Source organism: Gopherus flavomarginatus, chromosome 4, assembly GCF_025201925.1.
Source record: "Gopherus flavomarginatus isolate rGopFla2 chromosome 4, rGopFla2.mat.asm, whole genome shotgun sequence".
Classification (NCBI taxonomy): domain Eukaryota; kingdom Metazoa; phylum Chordata; order Testudines; family Testudinidae; genus Gopherus; species Gopherus flavomarginatus.
The window spans coordinates 112428297-112451463 of record NC_066620.1 but is presented as its reverse complement, the minus strand read 5'-3'; the positions used below and the strand labels follow the sequence as shown (position 1 = coordinate 112451463).

General features: G+C 38.2%; 2 protein-coding genes across 8 annotated transcripts in view; one reads left to right on the top strand and one right to left on the bottom strand.

The window, feature by feature from the left end:
* The window catches only part of PDE7B (phosphodiesterase 7B), a 708282-nt gene that overhangs the window by 343009 nt on the left and 342106 nt on the right, over positions 1-23167 (top strand). The gene's annotated exons all lie outside the window — the stretch shown is intronic.
* Positions 1049-23167, bottom strand: part of BCLAF1 (BCL2 associated transcription factor 1) — a 32875-nt gene continuing 10756 nt past the window's right edge. For 2 of the 7 annotated variants that reach the window (XM_050949528.1, XM_050949527.1), the window contains exons 4-13: positions 21686-22591; positions 17805-18476; positions 17528-17697; positions 14598-14703; positions 13554-13638; positions 12725-12900; positions 11432-11612; positions 8117-8263; positions 5693-5902; positions 1049-5528 (exon numbers count right to left, since the gene is read on the bottom strand). In XM_050949528.1, the coding sequence (XP_050805485.1) occupies positions 5523-5528; positions 5693-5902; positions 8117-8263; positions 11432-11612; positions 12725-12900; positions 13554-13638; positions 14598-14703; positions 17528-17697; positions 17805-18476; positions 21686-22591 (2659 nt within the window). In that variant the 3' untranslated portion in view covers positions 1049-5522. Of the gene's footprint in view, positions 5529-5692; positions 5903-8116; positions 8264-11431; positions 11613-12463; positions 12591-12724; positions 12901-13553; positions 13639-14597; positions 14704-17527; positions 17698-17804; positions 18477-21685; positions 22592-23167 lie in introns of those variants that run through there. The other 5 variants (XR_007773886.1, XR_007773885.1, XM_050949529.1 and 2 more) reach the window with 5 other exon arrangements.

The following is a 23167-nucleotide window of genomic DNA, read 5'->3' as shown; positions in this document are numbered from 1 at the left end:
TGAATACCCACTTCGTGAGACGCAGCTGCATCTGATGAGTGCGTCTGATGAAGTGGGTATTCACCCACGAAAGCTTATGCTCCAATACGTCTGTTAGTCTATAAGGTGCCACCGGACTCTTTGTCTCTGTTTAAAAAGTTTTCTAGAGGGGTCAAGTCACAGATTAATTTGCCACTTCCTATTTATTCTGTAATCCAAAAATACTTTCTTCAGGTTGGTAGTGGGCAGCTCCATTCATACCATACTCAAGGGCAGTAGGCTTCTGTTATTCCAACGCTCAGACTGGTCCACACAGAGAAAGGATGTTATGATGATAGACTGGGATTCAGAAGATGTGAATTCAGTTCCTATCTTTGCCACAGACTCCCTTTGCAACCTTGGGCAAGTCACTGTGCCTCAGTTTCCCTTCTGTAAAATGGAGATAACACTTTCTTCCATCTGGTCTATTTAAGTTAATAAATCCCTTTAAGCAGGCATTCTCATGCTGTGGATATAAGGCACCAAACAGCCATTTCAGTTGGGTCATCTTGGCACTACTGTAATACAAATACAGGAACTCCTCACTTAAAGTCATCCCAGTTAATGTTGTTTCAGAGTTAAGTTGCTGATCTGTCAAGTATAATTCCCAATTCTGGACCTTAGCGTCCAAAATATGGGTACTAGCATGAATTCCCCTAAGGTTAATTACCAGCTTAGATCTGATAGGCTGCCACCAATCAGGAATTTTTAGGGCCTGATACCCTCTGGTCCCCCAAAAACCTTCCCAGGGGACCCCAAGACCCAGATTCCTTGAGTCTCACAACAAAGGGAAATAAGCCATTCCCTCCCCCCTCCCTTCTTCCTCCCAGCTCCTTCCCGCCCTGGGAACACTAGGAGATCGCCTGATTCAACTTTTTTGAATCACCACACTGAGAGGAGTGTTACCTTCCCCCTCACCCAGAGGCAATACAAGCTGCGTGAATATAACACAAAGAGAAAATTTATCCTTCCCTTCTCCCCACCAATTCCCTTGAACCTTAACTAGGAGAAAAAAAAAATTAAACAGGTCTTAAAAGCAAAACTTTTAATAAGAAAGAAAGAAAAAGTAAAAGGTTTATCTCTGCACTTAGATGGTAAAAAGTTACAGGGTCTTTCAACTATAAACAATAGAAAGAAACTTTCTCCAGCAGAAACACAATTTAAGCTACTTCCAGCAAGTACACATATGTAAATAAAAAACCCCACAAATTAAAAGACTATGACCGCCTTTTCTTACTCACAATTCTGAATAGATAAGAGACTGTAGCAGGGAGATTGGCAGAAACCTGGTTGCACCTCTAGTCCCGTCCAGGACCCAGAGAGAACAAAGCCAAACCCAAAACCCACAAACAAAGGCTTCCCTCCCATGAGATTTGAAAGTATCTTGTCTTCTGATTGGTCCTCTAGTCAGATGTTTGAGGTCCCTGTTTGTTAACCCTTTACAGGTAAGAGAGACATTAACCCTTAACTATCTGTTTATGACATGATCAATTAGGGAACATGCTCGTTTAAAGTTGTGAAATGCTCCCTTTTAACATCCTTTGGCAGCCTCCTGTTTTGTCCACTACTTGCAGGAAGAGCAGCCCGTTGCAACTAGCTGGTGGGTGGTTGGAACTAGGGTAGACCTGCAATCCCCCTAGCAGCTCCCCATTCCCCTAAGTTCCCTGTGCAGCAGCTGTCCCTCCTCCCATTGCCATGTGCTGCTCCTGCCCTCTGCCTTTGGAGCTGCTCCTAGAGATTCCTGCTTATTGTACGGGGGGGAAAAGGGGAGCTAATGTCAGGGTGTCTCCTCCTCCCCCATGCTCCTGCATCCCGCTTACCCCATTCTCCATAGAACAGGGGGGACACATGACGGAGGGAGGGAGCCTCTAGGAAGTAGCTGCTGTCTCAGGTCTCAGCAAGCTGATTTAATTAAACAAGGCAGTGTACTTAAGCCTGGGGTCAGCTACTTAAAGGGGAAATGTACATTTTTCCTCTCTCACACAGAGTGTGTATCTCTGTCTGCCCTCCCTCTTTTCCTGCTGCCTTGTAGAATGTAGAGAGTTAACCCTTCAGGGCTCAGTCAATTACTAGTTCATTTAGCAGTAAGGCATTCCCTGGGAAATATCCCACCCTCTGATTCCTCCACCTCAACCAAGCTTCACAGTCATCATCACTGTGTACCAGTATTAAATTGTTTAAAACTTATAGTGTGTGTGTGTGTTAGTTATATAATATAGTCTTGTCTGGTGAAAAAAGTTTCCCTGGAACCTAACCCCCTCATTTACATTAATTCTTATGGAGAAACTGGATTCGCTTAACATCATTTCGCTTAAAGTTGCATTTTTCAGGAACATAACCACAACGTTAAGTGAGGAGTTCTTGTACTACCAAGTGCCTAACAACTAGGCTACTGGATCAAATTACTTAGATTGTTGCAGTACAAGTACTCACAATTTTCTTCATATACTACAAGTCCAAGTCTACCCCCATTGACTTGTTTCTAGTTGCCGCCTTTGAGTTTTAGATTCACATTAACTGTTAATTATCAGGGTGAACTCTGGGATACTAGTTTCTGAATAGTGAACTCAGAGTTCGTTGGTTTTCCATTCCTCCTCTCATTCTCTCTACTTTAGCCTACCAGAAGTCTTTGTGAAGTTTTGTTGAAAGTCAGTGGAGTAAATCAGTTTTAAGTTCAGTCGTCTCTTAAGTAGTAAGAGTAAAATCAGATCTTGTAACAGAGGTAAGGTTTGTATGACATTTGTACAAATTACCATAGCACTAATGGAGTAGAATGCCAATTCTTTTAGTTACGCTAATGGTTCAAATATTTACTGAACTATAACACTCATTCCACTACTTCCCTTCAAAAAGCTGTAAACAAATTGAAGGCTTAACCTTTTTACCAAGACCTGTGAAGAGGAGCCATCTCCCCCCTGCCCCTCCCCAGTTACATTAGCAAAATTAGATGCTACATCTCTATGCTCTTATTACCATTGCTGCCAATAAGGTGACAAATGGAGCGGAGATCATCTTGTGGGGAGAGGACTATTACAAGAACGTGTGTAATAAGCAGTATGTGGTGTTTATATAGTCTTTTAGAAAGAGGGTATGATACTCCAGGACAGAGTGAAGTACAGTATGACAACATTAACCTGATAGAATCTTTAGACCGTACACATCCAGGTGTGTGGATGTGTAAGAAGAGAAGGTATTTTCCTTTTCAGATGGAAGGTTTGCTTAATAAATTAGCCAAATAATTCTATGCTGAGACATAGCCACCGCCCCCCCACCTCCCGTACTATAGTACTGAGATCTGTATTTCACACTAGCTCTTCGACATCTTTAAGTTGGCGTAGATGTTGTATATCCCACTGTCAAGCTCTCCAGATACTACTGGCTTACACAGCATTTAAAACACTTCTATAAACAAACAGATATCTATATTACTAAGTGTGTGCTACTGTGTTATTCTAGGAAGAAGAGATAGGCAAGCCTTGATACAAATCAAGCTTTTACAAGCCTTCTTTTGACCATCATTGTACTGCTGGCTTCTGGTTTGTAGGAAATTTTTCAAGACCTGTATTTATGGAATTAAGCAGGCTATGTTATAAACAACATAGCTGGAAATGGTTTGAAAGCTTCCATTTAATACTTTACTGCTAGTTCCACTTTTACGTTTCAGTGTTACAACTTGCTTTGCTTTAACAAAATGCACTCAACACAGCCTTTTGAACTTGCATCCTTAATCTAGTTGTAACATTAAGATTATTTTTAAAATTGCGAAACTTTATTTTAGTCCTTAGCTTCTGCTATTGCTGCAACAAAAGAGCTAGAAGCACAAGTGATTATATGCAAGGCTGGAAAGGAAGTAAGGCTCAACTTCAGAGAATTAAATTAAATGAAAACGCTCTTACTGTTTTAAATGGTTAATGATCTTAAAAATGTAATAGCAAGTTAGTTCTAATTTGAAGTTTAGTGCTGCAGTGTGTTTTTCAAATGTTGAAGGGGATTGTGTTTTAGAACTTATCATCGCTATCTTTATCCTGTTTCAGCTTGTTATGTGTTAAAATGTTCAAGTTTCTGTAAGATGTTTAGAGCGGTAAGGCACAAATTCTAACATTTCATCCCTTTAAAAACTTTTAGTTTTTATTTCATATAAGTCTGTAAACGTAATAGAGAATTCACACTTGCCAGAATATTTACTTGAAGAGGAAAGCCCACGTAAAGAAATCAAAAAGGCAGTTTTATGAACTGGAACAAAGACTGACACGAAGGGGCAGCTGGATTAATAGTGTCACAAACTTTTTGACTAAAACTTTCTATTGGTAACCCATGAGTCACCAATTAAAACATACTCTTGAGAATGTCATTTTGAGTTATTCACTGTGCTTGAAAAGTTTTAAGATAGCAACTAGTGCTCCATTCACAAGACTTCATACATTATGCATGCAAAGTCTGAAATATACTAAACAGATTTTCTTAAAAGCAACTCTTTCCCCACTAGTGGTTTACCTTGTTCTGTCATATGCAAAAATGGAACATGCATTTGGAATGTAGGACAAATCTTCCGGTTACAGTGTATAGAAGTCAAGCTACTTTTTGGGCTGTTGCACAAACAGCTGAGGCATTTCCCCAGTAGCGGTATATGGACGGAGTAAGGTAGCACCTGTTATGCTACAGCTATACTTGTCAGATTTAGATTTGTTCAGAAGAGAGCTCCCATCGTGGGGGTGGTCTAGAAATGTGAATGTATGACAATGTTAATACAGGTTTGTATAAATCTCCATCCACATTCATTTTAAGGGATATTGAAATACTTTTAGCTCTCAAATATGATCCACAGCAAGTTTTCTGCAGTTATTAAAACAAAGTGAACTGCATTAGTCTTGTAGTACAGTTCCCATCAAGCTATGGTTAGGATTGCTTTAGCAAGCTAGAAGACTATTTTCAAATACATTTAATTTCAGTCTGTTCACTGTGAAAAGTGCTTTATAAAAAAGACTGGCTTAAGGTAGCAATCTTTTAACACTACTTTTGGATGGGTGGCAAAACACAATAGACTTTGCTCTAGTTCATTATATCTAAGGAGAACACTAACTCCATTGTGATTGAGACTTGGTACTAATTTATAAAAAAAAAAATGCTCTTCCAAGATTTCAGGTATGCAGAGCTATAAGTTTACTTCAGAATAAAACACAGCGTCATAGGGGAGAATCAAAACTTTTGAGTTGCACTTGACCATATCTTTTGGACAGAGCAGAATTACACTGTATATAACAGACAGTAAAAGTTCTTAAAAGTTGATAATTACAAATATTTTACTTTCTACCTGTACGATCGTCAACATACAGTTTACTATATCAAGATCTCTAAAGCCTTAAAACAAAAAACAATCCCTCTAAACTACTTTTAAACAGTAAAATTTAAGTAAAATGCTTACATTCATTTGACGACAAAAAAATATTAAAAATGCTGTGTGGGTGGTGCAAGGGCTGCTTTTTCAGCGGGAATTTTTCTTCATATTACTCCTGTAGAAATAAAGAAAATATGGATGAGTTGCCCCCATTTGTCTATTATCGCAGATACATGAAAATAATTTTTAAATGAAAATTATTTTGTCAATTTTATCACTTAGGGTATGGTGAGGAAGGAAATCTGTTCTTCAATTCACCGACAAGCCAGAGTTTTCTACCTTTTCTTCTTTGCGTCTGTCCTTTTCTTCATTATTTTCCATTGTTTCTTCTTCATCTTCCACAAGCCCATCCCCTTGGTATTTGTCATGTGTCCACTTTGGACTGCTACCTGATTTTTTGAAGTTAAACCGCCCTCTGCCACGCTGGAAAGTGCCACGGCCTCTTCCTCTTTTGGCCCAATAATCCACACCATCATCTCTGTCATCATGCTATGGTAACATAGGTCAAACAGAACAAGGATGAGCTAAATGAATAACATTCTTAGACATTTGTACTGCACCTATCCCCATAACATGTAGGCACCTTAACTTCAAAGCACTGTCAAGTGTGTTTTATATATAATCTGTACGAGAGGTTTTCCAGGGAATACTCTAGTAGTTTACATCCACAGTTTAACCTACATTTTATAATTGGTAAAGTCTGTCCTCATACTGTAAACAAACATTTGAAATAGTTTTAGAAATGACAATTTTCATTTGTTTGTGAAGAGTCATATCTCAGAGGTCTTGTCCTATGTAGGACTACTCAAATTTCCACTTAAAAAGGTGGGCAATAAACCTGTTATTTAATGAAATTTACCAGCTTTTACCTTGCCACTCTATTTTCAGTCTTCTGTGACCATTAGAAGTACTGCCTTTCACAGGCTACCTGATTTATCCTGCTGCTGGTGGCAGTATGCAAAAGAGAGGGGGGTGCCTCAATAGCTTCCACACAATTGAAAAGCAGAAGCTGACTCCTAATTAATAGGCAAATTCCTCTAGCCTCTCTTACTACAAACTTATTTTTGTTGATTTTATTTTAATATCACAAAAATCATATTTCATATTCTAAAAAGGCCAAGTGGTTTCTTTTAAGCAAGAGTGGTAACATAGATGTAGCACTCTGAGAACCTACCTCACTGTACAGTAAAATCACATTTTGATGTGATTTTAATAATGCAGTTTTCCCCCCATTCAATATGTGTAACATTATTTGAAAAAGTGCTTAACCCTTGAAATTTAGTGCTACTTTTGAGGATGACAGAACATCTTCCATTAGCTGCTTGAATAGAAAATAAGGCTTACAGGTAAATCCCAATCTTATAAGTCTTCAGAACCTTAATAAAAATTGAAGTTTTGTAAACAAGTTTTGGATAGGAAACCATGTTCAAATTCAAAAGCAGATCTGGATTTTTTGGAAGGTGGGAAAATTCAGGTTTACTTGTATGAGATGAGAGTAGAGTAGAGGCCTTAAAGTTTCATATATAAAAACTGGTAATCCCTTCTATGAGGAAGAAACAAAGCTAAAGTAATCTAAGGACCCCAAAAGAGTGCAGTGAAGAAACACTAAAGTTCCTCTTGCCTAAGCCCATTAAAATTCCTTCCAGAATTACTGGCGGAGATATTCCTGTATAAAACTTATTACTCTATAGTAATTTACTGACTAAAGTTCAGATATCACTATACAAATGTAGAAAGTTTATCAGAAATGGACTTGTGATTTTTACCATTTAAAGTGTTAGTATTTTATTATCATTTGAAAATCCACTTACTAAAGAGAGCTTAAGCAGCACAAGCAGAAGAGAGGCTGCATATTCAACAAGTTAAGTAAGAGATAGAATCATAGAATATTAGGGTTAGAAGATACCTCAGGAGATCATCTAGTCCAACCCCCTGCTCAAAGCAGGACCAATCCCCAGACAGATTTTTACCCCTGTTCCCTAAATGGTCCCCTCAAGGATTGAACTCTCAACCCTGGATTTAGCAGGTCAATGCTCAAACCATTGAGTTATCCCTCCCCCATCATTGCTATCTTGGTCAATGATCTTAATTTCCCTTCTTTTGATACCAGTATGGAAAAGTAATATTCAACAGATGTCAGAATACTTTAATGCATTTCACTACTCTACTGAGAGTAGCAAGGCTGCTGCTACCAGAGCCAATCCATGTGCACTGTGCTGCCTCCCTCCTGCCCCTCCCAATATTGTATGCTGCCATCTACTCATGACACACCACTTTTACAGGACTCCCACAGCTGAGGCACTAAGCATCGCTGTCTGCTTTAAATCCACTGGGGGAAAACACTTGAGTTGGTTTGGGTGGTCTGTATGTGTTTGTTTTAACATTTTAGGCTGTATGTGGTAGGTTGTCACTCATCCTCATTCTCCACCCCAAATATGGGAAAAAAGCAGGAGTGGTGGGGGATGTCCTCTCCGAAGTGACCTGCTACTGTTGTCCACCACTCTGCTGCAGAAAGATAGAAAGGAAGCAGGTATTGGGCCAACTAGGACCCTGATGCTCTCATAGTAATAATATGCTAAAGTCATTGACAGCTACCAGTACAGAAGCAGCATGCACATAGAGACTGCCTCCTTAACATCAGTTATAAAGTATGCTTTGATAAAAGATGTATGCATTATATATAATAAGTTTTCCAGCACCCACCAAGAAGTATTTCTTGCTTTTTGGGGTATATTCAGGATCCCACTCCTCTTCCTTCGGTCTCTTTTGAAAAGTAGCATTTGAGTTGCTGGGACCAGTATTTGTTCCAGCAAAAACTCCTCTGGCTCTTCCTCTGCCCCTAATTCGAAACTGATTAACCAAAGTGTTTATGTATTTAATCAATATGCATATAATCACAAAGCAAATATTCAAGTTCAACTGTATTAACCAAAATGTTATTTCTGTATTCTTTCCTCAATACATAAACATAAAACAGCAGTTTAAGAATTCACATGTAATACTTTAAGTCTAATGTACTAAGTGTTCACTTTGAGCTAACAATCCTCTCCATTCAGCTGAAGTGCATTCAAATATGTTTATGGGATTTTTAGTATATGATTACCTATAATGTGAAACTGAGGGATCTCATTGACCAAAAAGAGGGAAGGAGTGCAGAAAAGAACCCAAGACCTGGACAGTTTAATACTACTTATCTTTGAACAGAATTAGACTAAACAGACTAGTGGAGGATTCAGAAGACTTATCAAGATACTGAAAGCAACAAACTAAAATGGAGACATTTGAGAATGGTAATTTGAAAAAAAGTGTTGGATATATATTAAAGAAGACTGTACAGGAACAGAAATGGGGTTTTTTAGAAAGGTAATCTGGAATATAAAAAATGTGTGTGTAAATGCATAAATTTAGGAAATACTTTGGCCTCTGATATTCTCTGAATCCACTTCATTGCAAAATTAAGACTATGACAGGGGACACTGTCACTGTGGAGGAGGAAATAGCATTTGGGAAACAGAATGTTGCTAAGATCAAATCCTAAATCAGCTAATTCCAGAGGCTGAAATTCCATCAATCATAAGAGCTGGGCTATGATGGCTATTTTAGTAATCCTACATTACAAAGCAGTCTAGGTAATATAGGCCATAATCATGCTACTGTTGGGGGCCTGTTTCAGGGCATGACAGAAGAAGAGGGGCAGACTTTTAGCATAAAGAGAGCTCCCTTTTCAGTCTGGGAAGAGCTTGCATGAAGAACCTTTAAGGGACTGTAAGGTGAGAAAACGTGGCTGCAGGCTTCTATTCACTCTGATAGAAGAACAGATACGAATGCTTTCATTATGTTTATGGGTTTACATTATATAAAATGTGTCTCTCTGTCTCATTTTGTAATAAGTACTGCATCCTGCTGGTGGAAATCTCAGTCATGATTTTTGGTGAATAGGCATCTTAGTTTGCACCTAAGCAAATCTACTCCTTTTTTCGCCAGCCTATAGCATAATAGCCCCAAACGCAAAAGGTAAGATTGTGTTGCAAATTAAAGACTTTTTTTTTTTAATCAAAAATAAAAACCGTGAACTGGAATAGCCTACTAAACTAGACGACAAAGACATTTCACTTTACCTGTACTGGTAAAAACTAGTATAGTTTTTATATCTAATTTATGATTGTAGACAGACGGTGCAAGCTAATCTGTCAGGCCTGTCTAGATATCTCGTCACAATAGTCTCAGGTTGGTCAATAAGCCTATATATAAATATCACTGTGTAAAAAGGGTAAATCAGTAAGGAGTGCCATTATTTCTCATTTAAAGCATCCTGCAAGTTGTTACGACACAATCATCAGAAGTCAGACATGTCAAAGACCCATTCAATTACCAGCACATCTCCCTACCTAAATTACATATGCTGCAATGTTTCTTCCAGTACATTTGTCCAATTTAGTTTTAAGATTATCAAGCCTTGATACATCTACAAGTTTTATTAGGAAACTCTTCCACAGTCTAATATCTTACTAACAGGAAACCTTCACAGATTTCCCTTTCAATTTTATCTCATTATTCCTTGCTATATACCTGTGTATCATGCTGAACTCCTCTTTGCCCTTGTTGACTTATGTCCCTTTTAGTCATTTTGTAGCAGAACTATACATATGTAATTTTTTTAATCTTTCCTTATAAAATCAATGTTGCCAGCCCTGTGAATATTTTTGTTGTTCTCTTTTTAGTCAGGATGTGCCAAGACCTGAATAGTGTTGCATGTGAATCGCAGCACAGTTGTATAGAGAAGGCATATTAGCAACCCACTTTGATGCCATTTCATATGCAGCTGGAAGTTGCACTGGCTATTTTTGTAGTCATATAACATTGCTTGTTTATGTCTAATCTATTGTCTCTTTTAGCATAACTGATTCAGTATTACAGGTTACAGGAAGGAGTTTAGTTACTCCCTCCCAAAGAATCTATGTTTGGAATTTTCCCCAAGATGTAGCTTGCAATGTTCAAAGTATATAGCTCCTAATGTTTACTTCCTGCCTAGGTCTTTTTTACTGTTTTTTGGTCCTCGCTGGTGTTTGCACATTTTCCAACTTAGTATCAGTGAACTATATTAACATGCTGTTTACATCATTTTATTGAGTAGTGAATTTTAAAACCACTGTCTGTGGACTTTGATCAACACACTTCCAAATCACAATGCTAACTACCTTTCAGTCTTCAACCAGTTAGCTTTGCTGCTGACTGTAGTCCAGTCCAGGACATTCAGAGAAACAACAACAAACAAAAGCAAGCAGCCCTGCTTTCCCCAGCACAGCTGCTTCATGGCTGTCAGGTGTATAAATTCAGCCATGTACGAGTTTGTGGATAATAACAAAATTGAAGGGGTAGGCAAACACAGATGGGCAGACCAAACTGCACAGTGACCTGGAAAAATTGGAAGCACTGGGGATTACAGGCAACAAATAGCAAAATGTAGCCTTAATAAATTGATATTAGTACATCTAAAATCCTGCCCGAAGTAAAAAGAAACCAACTACACAAAGTAGCAAGAAATAAGCAAGCAGCGACAGGGATAGCATTAACAAGGATTTGGGTTTTTTTTCTTGTCTTTATTACTGTCCTGATAAGAGACTTCTCTGTAACTCATTGCTATTGTTGCTGTGAAGGAAGTCTTGGAAGGAGAGTTGTCTAAAAAGAGATTTCTCACTTCTGTGGTCCATAATATGAAAGTGTTTGAGACTTCTTATTCTGAATAATTAACTAAGACTGCACTACACTATTAGACACTTCAGCTTGTTAAACTTTTGTTAATTACCTTTTGTTTTTCATTTTTAGCTGGTTTGAGTAATCAAAACATTCAGATCCAAGCAACTCTGAACAGCACACAATAGCAATACATGATACTTCTAAACTGAAACACTGCACATCTTAATCTTGGGAAGATGGATCCTAGAGTCACGCCAATTACGTAACACTGCTTTAAGGTAACAATAGTATAGCAATGAAAGGGAGCAGAGAAAGACTTACAAAGGTGCCTCTTGGCCTGCTGACTCCTGTAAAACCTGAATATTCTTTCTGCTCATGGTGGGTTTTGAACTCTTCATCTCTTTCTTTCTTGCCCTCTTTTTCTTCTCGTGAACTGGATGAGGCAGAAGACGGGGATGAAGATGAGGAAGATCGAGAACGGTCTTGCTCTCTTTTTTGTTTACTGAAAAATAAAAAAAACATACTTTGTGCTGTTTTAAAAATAGATACCCTGTAGCACGCTACACTAAAGGAGGTCTCTGTTTATGTAAAAGCTACTTCCCCCTCAGGTTATAAATCATCCATAAAATAAGTATTTCAGATTTTAAGGTGGAGTATAATTTCACTTTTCATCCTCCTTCCATCTTTTAAAAAATATTGTGCAAATACTGCTGCTAATTAGTTGGAAACCAGTAGACTGCAAAATTACTTCTCTGGTTTTTGATTCAACGAAGAGTGGCCTATTTAACTGCCATTTTTGGGGTAGCAAAAGGGAAAGAAGAAAGGAGAAAAACCCTCAGAGCAAAAGATATAAATTTTAAGTTAACTGAGTTTCCACATATTGTTGAAAATAGCAGCTATATTCTGGGCATCCCTGTGCGGATACCAGAGGAAGAAAGGAAATGGGAAAAATGAAGCACAAGTAAAATCCATCATATGGCCCAGTGTAAAGCAAGAGGAAAAAAAAAAAACCCTAATGCAAGATTCTGTATTGAATAACCCCATATTGGCAGTATTTTGACCCAATTTACAATATTTTAATACAATACCCAATAGGTCATACCTGAAATCTCTTACCACAGCTATAAAGTATCCACTGAAACATAACTATTAAAAACTAACATTTTTCTTTAAAAACAGCCCACTGGCTTTAGAAAAATAAATACTTCTCCCTTCTCACCCATGTTAAACCTAGACATCAGTAAAAATTCTCATACTCTGGGTGTTATGAGTTGAAAAAGTGCGGAATCAAGCATAACGAACCAAAGTTCTTACACAAACTGTTTACAGAAATGTACTGCATTGAAGTCCAACCTCCTGATGTAGCCTGGATAATAGGACAGATTAATTTGTCATTTTTTTTTTCAGTGTTAGCTTGCTATTCCAAAGTTTTTGTCCTCATCCACCATAAGCCGTGTAAAAGACAGATAATACATTTTTGCTGTAAAACAAATAATTTTAATTGTTTAAATTTAAATGTTCCATTACACAGTGAAAATTGAAAGCAATTAAGCTTACAATTACAAAAGGCTAATTAGAAACTAAAAAACCTACTTAGAAAGTTCAAATATTTACCTGTCATCTTTGTAAGATTTGTAATCCTTGTAATCTTTTGGAGTTTTCTCCTGCTTTCTTGAGCCACTGCTTTCCCTGGAACCTTTAGAGTCCCCTCGTTCTTTACTTCGCTCTTTTCGACGACGGTCAATGTCGTGCCGAAGATCAGCAGAATCGCATCTCAATTTTTTATCTCCCTGTGAAAGGAAGAGATTTCAGGAACAGCATTTTAAAATGGAAAAATCCAGACGAGATAGAAGCTGGTCTCCCATTTGCACTATCTCCAAATTCCTAAAGAAGTAATAAAGTTTGCCTTGTTTCAACACTATTCAGAACATTCAGTCGATTTTTAATGACAAAGTTGTTTGACTTTTATATGTCTATGCCTGATGATTTTTTTGAACTATCTAGGAATTTAGCTTCTGAGAAGATGTTCTGCCAAATCACCAGGGAGATCTATTTTTACAAGCAAACTGTTAGGTTTGTGTGGGTGGATTAATATTTAGTACAATTTATTCGGAAGAACTGTGTTATTAGGACAGCATAAACAGCTGACTAATTTAGCTACAACATCTGCAAATTAACTGTTTTCTTGATTTCTAGTCCTTGGGTCTGCAAAGTGCTGCAAAAATCAGGAAAACTGGAAGGAAACATCCTGGAATCTAGGCAAGGAGTTGCTAACGTATTTTGTCCAAGGCCAGAGATGAGAAATAGTCTAGGTCCAAGTACTTTTTGGACTAGAAATACAAATCCAAAGAAAAATACTTCACCTTGAAGTTTAGACTCAAAGGGAAATGCACATTGTTTTACTAAATCTAGAATACCAATTTAATATTAACTCAGAACCTACTTTTTGACTTTCTTCTTTAAAGACTCTCTCTTCACCTGCTAAACGGGTATGCTTCCTCAGGGCAGTTGGAGAGATGTCAATCCTCCTAAATGTAAAATAAAAAAAGTGTCTAGCCATACATGCAGGGGATCATTTATGGCTTCCTGTGTTTCTTTTGGACATTTGAGAAAATTAAGAAGTCAAGAGCTTCTCTATTTTTCAGCAGCCTGATCTTTTTTATTTATAGTATTAGGTCTCTATAATCACTTTAAAATCTATTCAGATAATGAAAAAACTGGTTTCGCCCAATGAAGTACATTAAACACATACGTGCAATTATGACATTTTGCTTTTCCCTTATTTTTAAAGATGTAAAAGCCTTAATGGATTATGTATTTGAAGAGCTCTGTAAAAGTGATCAGCTCATTAAAACTACCTCACGCTAAGCAGAAGTTAATAACATCCGTTTAAAAGTAGAATATAAAAAAATAGTTAAAATATTTCTTTGATGCAGAATACTGACTATAAAGAGCGTATTTTTAACCTCACACATGTAACACACTCAGAATAAGGCATGCAGCCTTTTATAACTAATTCCAGTGGTTAGCAATGATATACATATGCCCTACCTTTGCTTACCTTTCAGGCACTAACGCAGCTCAGGTTTTTATTTTCAAACTGCTGTAAATTATTAACGCAGTTCAAAAGTTAATGATGAAGTCACAATATGAACTAGCTCACATATGCGAATAATAAGCACTCAAGTGACTTTTTCCATCTTCAAAATACTTAAGCCTCAATGCTCAATACTGCATGTGAGGCAGGCAAGTATAGCCCAAAAGAGATACAGAGGCAGACAAAAGACTTGCCAGAAAGCCACATATAGAGCTGAAGTTGGGATTAGAATCCAGGAGTACCAAGATCCTAGTCCTGTGTTCAGACCAGTTCATGCCTCTCTCAGGTGAAGAATTCAGAGGCAAATAGGAAAGCATTTAGTTCTTATAAGAAATATAATGCATTACTTAATTGAAATAAGCAGCATCTAGTAATGCAACTGGCATATACCTGTGTATTTCTGGGCTCTTTTGCCGGGTGCAATGTTCTTCAGTAGCTTTTTGATACGCAGTGAACCTCTCATTTAGGGTCATACCAGCTGACTTGAAGTATTGTTCTGTTGGTTACAGAGGAGAAATTCTGTCTAGTTAGTTAAATTCCACCTACATAAGTATTTCCATTTCTGACAGAAAGATACATAGCAGGCAAAAAGAAAAGAAAATATTTAAAAAAATTATCAGAAGAGGCAAATCTGTTAGAGGATTTTTCCCACTCTTACCCTTCTTGTAGCCTCAATGAGCAGATAATAGCAGCGCACAACATCACTGCAAGCTTCCTCACAGGTATGCCCTGCTAGTACTAGAACTAATTCAAGCACCATAAACTCATTAAAGTCAGATTCTTCCCTTTTCACTGACACATTTTCCTCTGATGGAGGAAAAGGAGCAGCTGTTTAGGTTTTCTTCTTTACACTTTGCCCAGAGGAGCAGATGAAGTTATTCTGAGTCAGTATTTGCAGGGAACAAAGCATTTCCAAATAAATTTAATTTTTAAACTTAAGACAGAATTAGTTTTGATAGAAACTACTGAAACAATTTATGCATCAAGAACTACATGTAGACTTAAACGTAAGTTATTTCTTAAAAGAATGCAACTTTTCCTTTAGAAACAGATGATAAAATTATCAAAGTCAATTAACAGCCCTACAGCTGAATATATTCATTTAAGCATCTGGCATCTTGGCAAACCTGACAGCTTCTCTAACAAATAAATTTTCTTTTGGCTTTTGAGACTGTTAAAATTAGTAATAGCAACACTGAATTTTTAAAGACCAGCTCAATAAATGTGTTTAAAATGTAAAATAGAAAGACGTATAAAGTCACAAACTATGAAATGTTACATATGAAGCAAGCTATCTGCTTAACAGGTCAACATACATCTGTATCAACTTACCGCCCAACATCCAGCACATGTCTCATAACCAATCATTAAAACTTGAAACGGCCACTACAAGGGTAGTGCCTCAATCATAATTCCATCAAACCCAGGAATTTGAGCTAGCAACTCAGTTTTTATGCCATTTTTGCCAGGAAGACAGAAGGTTCAACTTTGCCTGTTTTTGCATCTGTATCTTTCAACAGCTATTTTACTTTTGTAACATGGATTTTGCCATTTCAAAACACATTCCAGGACCTAGTTACAATGAAAAAGAAAACATCACTGGGCATTTTCAGCTCTGTATTAATAAGAGCTGTTCAGACCAGTTGCATCACATCAATAATGAATCATAACTTTAGTTCTTTAAAAAAAGAAAAGTTACTAAAATCCGATCACAAAAAAAGTAATTTTCAAGTGTGCAGAAAGGCTGAAAGTTTTAGAAACAAAATATGGTATACACACATCAAATAACTTGGCCACAGACTGGTTGATAAACAGTTACATTTTCCAGCCAGATGTTAGACTTCACCTATCATATTTACAGAGACAGTTTAAGTGATCTATTCAGTCATCAACAAACAAGATTTAGAGACACTGCCCCCTTCAGGCCCTAGTCCTGCAGCATGTAAGTCAATGGGAGTTTTGCCACTGACTTCAATGTAGGATCAAGCTCTAAATCCCTGACATACCAAAAAGAGAATAGATACTTTGATTTCAAATGTCAGTATGTAGTCAGCTAGTAATTAGCAAAGGATTATTTTATTAAACAATCTTTTAACTGCTCTACAAATCCTCTTTGCAAAAATACTTATTTTGCAACCAACTCAAATTTCAGACTACTACTAAGCCTTGGTCCCTTTAGCTATTTATTATGTAGCACTTTCTTGGATGTTCAGCACACCAACTTAGCACATCTAAAGTATCTTAATAATGAATGCATAACTACGGTTAATTTAAAATTGGTCATCTGATTAAGTGGCTCTTATTCTAGGAAATTTAAAAAACTCGATTCCCTCTTCTGTTGTGAACGCCAAAAATTTTCATCACCAAGGTCTTTTGTCTTAATTAGGTCATTAAGAGAGATGAATAAGACATATGTTTGGCAACAAATAAATGCTTTGCTATAAATAAATAAATAAATAAAAGTTGGTGCTCATTTCAGAAACTCTAAAATGTCCTCACATGTTAGCCAAAAGGGCTGTACTCAGCCAGACAATACTGAGTCTCTGACTAATAAGCCTGCAGAGTATTTTACACTTAATTGTAATATAGAAAATCATCCCTTTACTGGGATGCTTCCCAAGGAACTGATTTATCCTAATGATAATGAATGGTAATAACTACTGCTCAATCAGAAAAGGATTAGTATATAATCCATTTAAGAGGAATGAACGTGGACAGTGCCAAGTGGCCAAGTATGAAATTCTGTGCTCCAGTGTCACAAACTGCCAAATAAAGAATGAAAACAAGATGAAATTTCATCCGTTTTATTTTTGTATATTTATTTCACGTAGTCTTTATTCTTTTCATACTTTAAAAAAATATTTTCTGAAGAGGGATACTGGGATGTCCCAATCCAAGGATTCTACAGTATTTTCACATTATAATTGCCAACAGAAATCACAATCACTAAACATGAGAATTAGCAACCTCAAAGAAATCTAAACATTGGCCAATATACAGTTTTTTAAATACAGAACATTTAAACTTGAGTGCAAAAATTCACAAATTGTCCACAGCTTATTTCACTGTATAACACAATTTATCAAAATATACAAAATTGGTTCTTATTGCTATGGTTTTCTGGGACTAGCTGTGCAGTCTTTTGGGGAGTTATTTTAAGATGAGCTCTTCTCAAAAGGAAAAAAAGTGTGAATCAATCAGTATGAAGAAACAGAGAATTGAGTTGTCTCTTTACTAGTGACATTAAGTAGGTTTATCTGTAATTGACCATTTTTTAAAATGCCGATACTGGTATTTGCTGTGGTAAACTGAGTACATACCTTTAACATGATGAACCAAAGACACAATGTGCTGAATAAATGACTCTGACGTGCTTTTGCTGGCCTGTGGCAACTTAATGTGGTCAAAGATGGATCGGAACTCTTGCTCCTTCTTGACAGAATGGACAAGCGTACTAGCAAGCAGCCTGTCTTTAGTCAAGGAAGCAGGTCTAAAATGCATCAACAAGAAAGAGAAAAAGAAACCAGTAGTTTAAATAATGTCCAGGTAAACTCTGTACACGGATGAGGAAGTGTACTGTGAATTGGAATAATTTACCTATTGGAATCATCAAGAGGGACTGGTGCCATTTTGAGCTTAACTTCAGGACGATGGGAGTCACTGGCTATCATTTTGATCCTAAGTGGGCTCTCCTCTCGGAAGGTGGATTTTTCTCTCGCATCCAGATTCTTGTGTAGAGGAGGACTGTAATCAAAGAGTTCTTTGAGCTTTTCAGACTTTACCTGCTCAGGTGACTGAGTTTCTTTCTTCACCATTATTCTCTCAGAACTTTTGTCGTCTTCCTTGTGCTTATCTTTTGTTGCACTAGGCCTTTCCACTACATAGCCAGTCTCTTTAAGTTTATAACTCTTGTCTTCTCTAAATCCATCACTCTCTCTATTGCCCTTCATTGAAATTTTAGATTTGTATTTGGTTCCTTCCTCCTCAGCATTCCGGTGAGATGCAGTAGCAAAATTTTTACCCTGATCTGCGAGGACAGATTTTCTGAACTGTCCATAATCCTCTGTCTCCTCTGTCTCCTCCCCTTCAGAGTCACTAAACTTTTGTTTCCCAGCATCTTTACCAATGAAATAATCTAAAGCTTCCTGATCCTCCCATTCCCTTTCTCCCTCTGTCCTCCCTTTTTCTGATCCTCTCTCCTTCTGGGCCTCTTTCTCCCTGGTATTACCCCTATCAAGCAGGTATACTCTAGACTCTTCATCTGTGTACCTGTGGATAGCAAAGAAGAGGATGGTAACTCTGGATTGCATTCATTCCAGTTCATTTGCATTTCACTTCAGAGTCACCTCATTATCACAGAATCACCAACACAAAAACAAATCCCACTGAGTAATTCAACTGTTCAGCATATACCTTTTTGCACAGCATTATTATTATATCCACTTATGTGCTATCCTTTAAAAACAATGTGAAAAAAATCGTTCTATATAAATTCCTAGAAATTGACTACTAGAATTTTTAAAATTAGTGGTTTGGGGCCCCGCTTCAAACACTTTTATGCCTGTCATTCTGTCTGTAGAAGAATCATAGAAAGTTTAGTATTTCAGTTTGCATTTTACCCTTGAATCCTGACATTTCAGGGACAATTCTTTTAACAAAAGTAAAAGGAAACCATTAAAAAAGAAAAAATGAAAAACCATTTTCAAAATCTTGCTGTGCTTGTAACTCAGGGATCTACAATTCTATACTGGTATAAGTCATTAGTCACAGTAAGGCCTTGTCTATGCTACAAAGTGGTGTTAGCAAAAGATGCCTTTTGCAGACAAAACATGGGATGCGTACACATTACAAAGTGGCTTTTGGCATCAAAATAAAACCATCTCAATGAGAGGCATCAAGCTTTTATAGCAAAGTTAAAGCGACAAAGGGTCAGTATAGTCACTACTTTGTTTTGTCCACATAACTAGCTTCCACTATGTCATGATCGCTCTGCTTACTGTTTTGATCTCTGCTACTCTGCAGGCATGGCCCCTCCCCTTTCAAAGCTCCAGTAAGTATCTGACACCGGGGTGTACTGCTCTGTTTGGGGAACAAAGAGCAAATCATTAAGGAGGAATGCTCCTGTTCTGCCCTGCACTAGGAACACAGGGACAGGCAGTCTACTGCTGCTGCTGGAGAGGGAGGCAGAAGGTGGGGGGGAGGGCATTGCTGTGCTGCTTTGACATTCCTCACAGAGCTGCTCAGGATGCCACTCCCACAGCTGAGAAGGCTGTAGGAGAACTCCGAAGGGATCACAGAACCATAGACAAACAGAATAGGCTGCTTCAGGAGAGACTGCTGTGGCAAACAGATGGGAGGCTGTTGTGTGTGTGAGGAGTGTCCCCCTCTCCCTGCCTCAAGATAAGTCCGTCAGCCTGCTGTCTCCCCAGCCACAGACACACACCTCTCCTCTCCCTTCCTCCCCACCCCCCCACTCGTCAGTTGAAAAAGCGGTGGACAATCTATTAGGATGCCTCTGGAATGATGGAATTGAGAAACCTGCATCATGTGACACTGTACCTGCCCCAGGAGGAATTGAAAACCCTTCCAAAAGCACCTTGCAGCCAGTTGCACACTGGGATAGCTACCACAGTGCACTGCTCTCTGTGTTGATGCAAGAGCTGTTAGCGTGGATGCACTCTGCCAACACAAGGAACTAGTGTGGACATGCAACAGTGGTTTTAATTAAAGCAGCATAACTTTTGCCAACAAAACTTTGTAGTACAGACAAGGCCTAAGACTTCAGGAAAATGTGAACAACTATGTAAACTGACTTTTCAATCCTCTGTGTACACTGGGAATTTACACTACCATAGCTACATTTCTCAGGGGTGTGAAAAATCCATGACCCGAGACATAGCTAGTCTGACCTAACCCCTGATGTTGACAGTGCAAGGTCAATAAAAGAATTCTTCCATCAACCTACCTACTACCTCTCGGGGAGGTGGATTACCTACACTGAGAGGAGAACTGCTCCCAGCAGCGTAAGTAGTGTCCACGCTGAAAATGCTACAATGGTACAACTGCAGTGTTGCTGTTGTAGCATCTTCAATGTAGCTATAGCCTCAGGGAGAACCCCTCCCTTTGGCATAGGTAGTGTCTACAGTGAAGTGCTGCAGCTGTGCCACTGTAGCAGTTTAAGCGTAGACCTACCCTAACTCCTTTAACACTGCTGAGTGCATTTAAAAATGAATGCTTATTTCATTCAGCTCCCACTATCTCAATACAGTATTTTCATGCTAATAGTTTCTAATACACTCACTGGCAGCAATGTGTTTGCTTAGGGGAAAATCTGAATCCTAGTGCCTTTATAAGTACATTTATGAACAGCAATTCAGTAACTGAACAATTTAATTTCATTTCCATAAATAGCAAAGATTTCTATAGCTGTATTTTTCTTTAGCGTTCGAACTGAAGAAACTGAAATTAGTGAGGGGAAGGATTGCTCAGTGGCCTGAGCATTGGCCTGCTAAACCCAGGGTTGTGAGTTCAATCCTTGAAGGGGCCATTTAGGGATTTGGGGCAAAAATCTGTCTGGGCACTGGGTCCTGCTTTGAGCAGGGAATTGGACTAGATGACCTCCTGAAGTCCCTACCAACTCTGATATTCTATGAACATTTGATAATCAAAATCAAAAAATCTCAGATGTCAACTTTATAAATATATGCCTAAGCACCTGATGTCAGCTGGAAAATATGTAAATACACTATGTTTTAATGCAGTCCAGGGGTTCTCACACTTTTGTACTGGTGACCCCTTTCACACAGCAATCCTCTGAGTGCAACCCCCCCTTATACATTAAAAACACTTTTTTATAGATTTAACACCATTATAAATGCTGGAGACCAAGCAGGGTTTGAGGTGGAGGCTGACAGCTCGCGACCCCCCATGTAATAACTTCGTGACCCCCTGAGGGGTCCTGACCCCCAGTTTGAGAACCCCTGATGTAGTCCTTCCTCCATGTAGACATAGTTAAGTTCAACAAACCAGTCCAAGATATGGACTCTTCATAACTCATACAGACTTAAAACCATTTTCTGGGAGGAGGAGAAGAGAGGACGGTTTCATTCTATGCGATATGAAAGGTCAGCCTGAACAGAATTTTCTTTTTAGCAAATAAAAATCAGAAGACACCTGGCATGCACTACACCCTTCCCATTTACTTTTTAATTATGAAGCCATTATAGATACTACTAGTGAACAGAACATATAAAAATACACTGTAAAGGAAAGGGACAAGGATACAGCTAAGCCAAGAACGTATAAATATAATAAAAGGGAAAGCTCATCATGTGTTAAGCTAAGCATAACTAGACCGAGATTGGTAAGCAGTCATGGCTGTTTCATGCAGCAGTCCAGGAGGCTTAATCATAAATTAAACGAAGACGGAGCAGGGACAGTTTAAGATTCAACATGACTTTTACAGATATAGTTCTTACCTTTTTAGAAACTTTCCACCCTTTGCAGTTTCCTGTTCCCCAGCTTCAGGATAAAATGAGCGCATTCGAGCCTCCTCACGTGGAGCACTCTGTGAAGGAATTGTCTTTCCAGGGCTTCTCCTTGAAGGGATGTGATGCAATGGGCTATTCTGAGAAGGACTGTAGCGACTGGAACCATTTCCAAGGGAACCAGAGCCAGACCTCTCGGGGCTATGTTGAATGGAATGTGAATGTTGAGGTGTGTTTTTAGCTGACTGCACTGTGCTGAGCAAAGGGGCATCAGAGCAAGATGAACTCTGACTGGGCGGGGAGGCAATAGAAGGACTACGGGGTGATCTTGGACTGTTATCATATGCTGAAAGGCCAGGCCAAATGTCACCAGAAGCTGCTGATGATTTGTTAAAGTCATCAAGGGACTCAGATGGGTCATGTTCAAATGTATCTTTCTGTTCATCCTGTGATTTACTTTTTAAAGGGCTATCTTGCAGAGGAGCTCCCTCAGTTTTCTTAGCCTGCTTTTCCAGAGATCCACGTCTTTTGGAAGAGACAGGCGATTTGCTGTATGGGGACGAAGAACGAGATGAAGAGGACCTTGGAGACCTGGAAGATCTGTAAGATCGACGAGATCTGCTCCTGGACCTCTGGGAAGACACAGACCTTCGCTTTGGACTTCTGGAACGTGAACGACCCCGCCTAGGGCTTCGGGAGTGTCTTCGATTCCAGACAGGTCTGTAACCTCCACGATGATATCTACCACCTCCTCCTTGATAATACCCTCTACCTCTTCCTCTGTAACCATAAGGGCGTCTCATTCCTCTATTATTTCTGTAATCTCTGCGATAATCTCTAGAATAAACACGATCCCTACTGCGAGATCGTGAATATGTCCTGGACCGAGACCTAGAACTAAAGTTAAAAGAAAAAGTTAGAACATGACAATTCAAAAATCCTTTAAGATAAATAACTATACTAAAACCCTGATGTCAAATGCAATTTTTCGGTAATACACTAAAAGTACATGAGAAATTAACTTTATAATTCATCTTTATTGATTATGTTCTGTGTAATCTGTCAAATAAAAAGACCAGCAGTTTGATGCTGCAAATTAAGTCAGTGCTATACATTATTTGTTATTTGAAAAGCTATATGTGAGAGAGAGTGACAAGCCATTAGGAAAGGGACCACACAAATGAAATACCATGTAAAGAGAGAAAAAAAAAAAAAAAGAGTCAGGAAGTATAATTAGCATTCTTGTTCTACACCTGGAAGAAGTTTAAGGGTAATATAAATGAGGCAGTATACGATTAAACCAACAGTACTAACATCCAGTTCATCTAAGATGAATTAAAACTAAGATAAACTCAAATAAGATGAACTAAGGTCACAAATTCACCTTTGTTGAAGACCACATGTAAGTGGAGAAGATATTAAAGAAAAGAGCAACTAAATAACACAATATTAAATCAAATTAGCCCAAAGAAC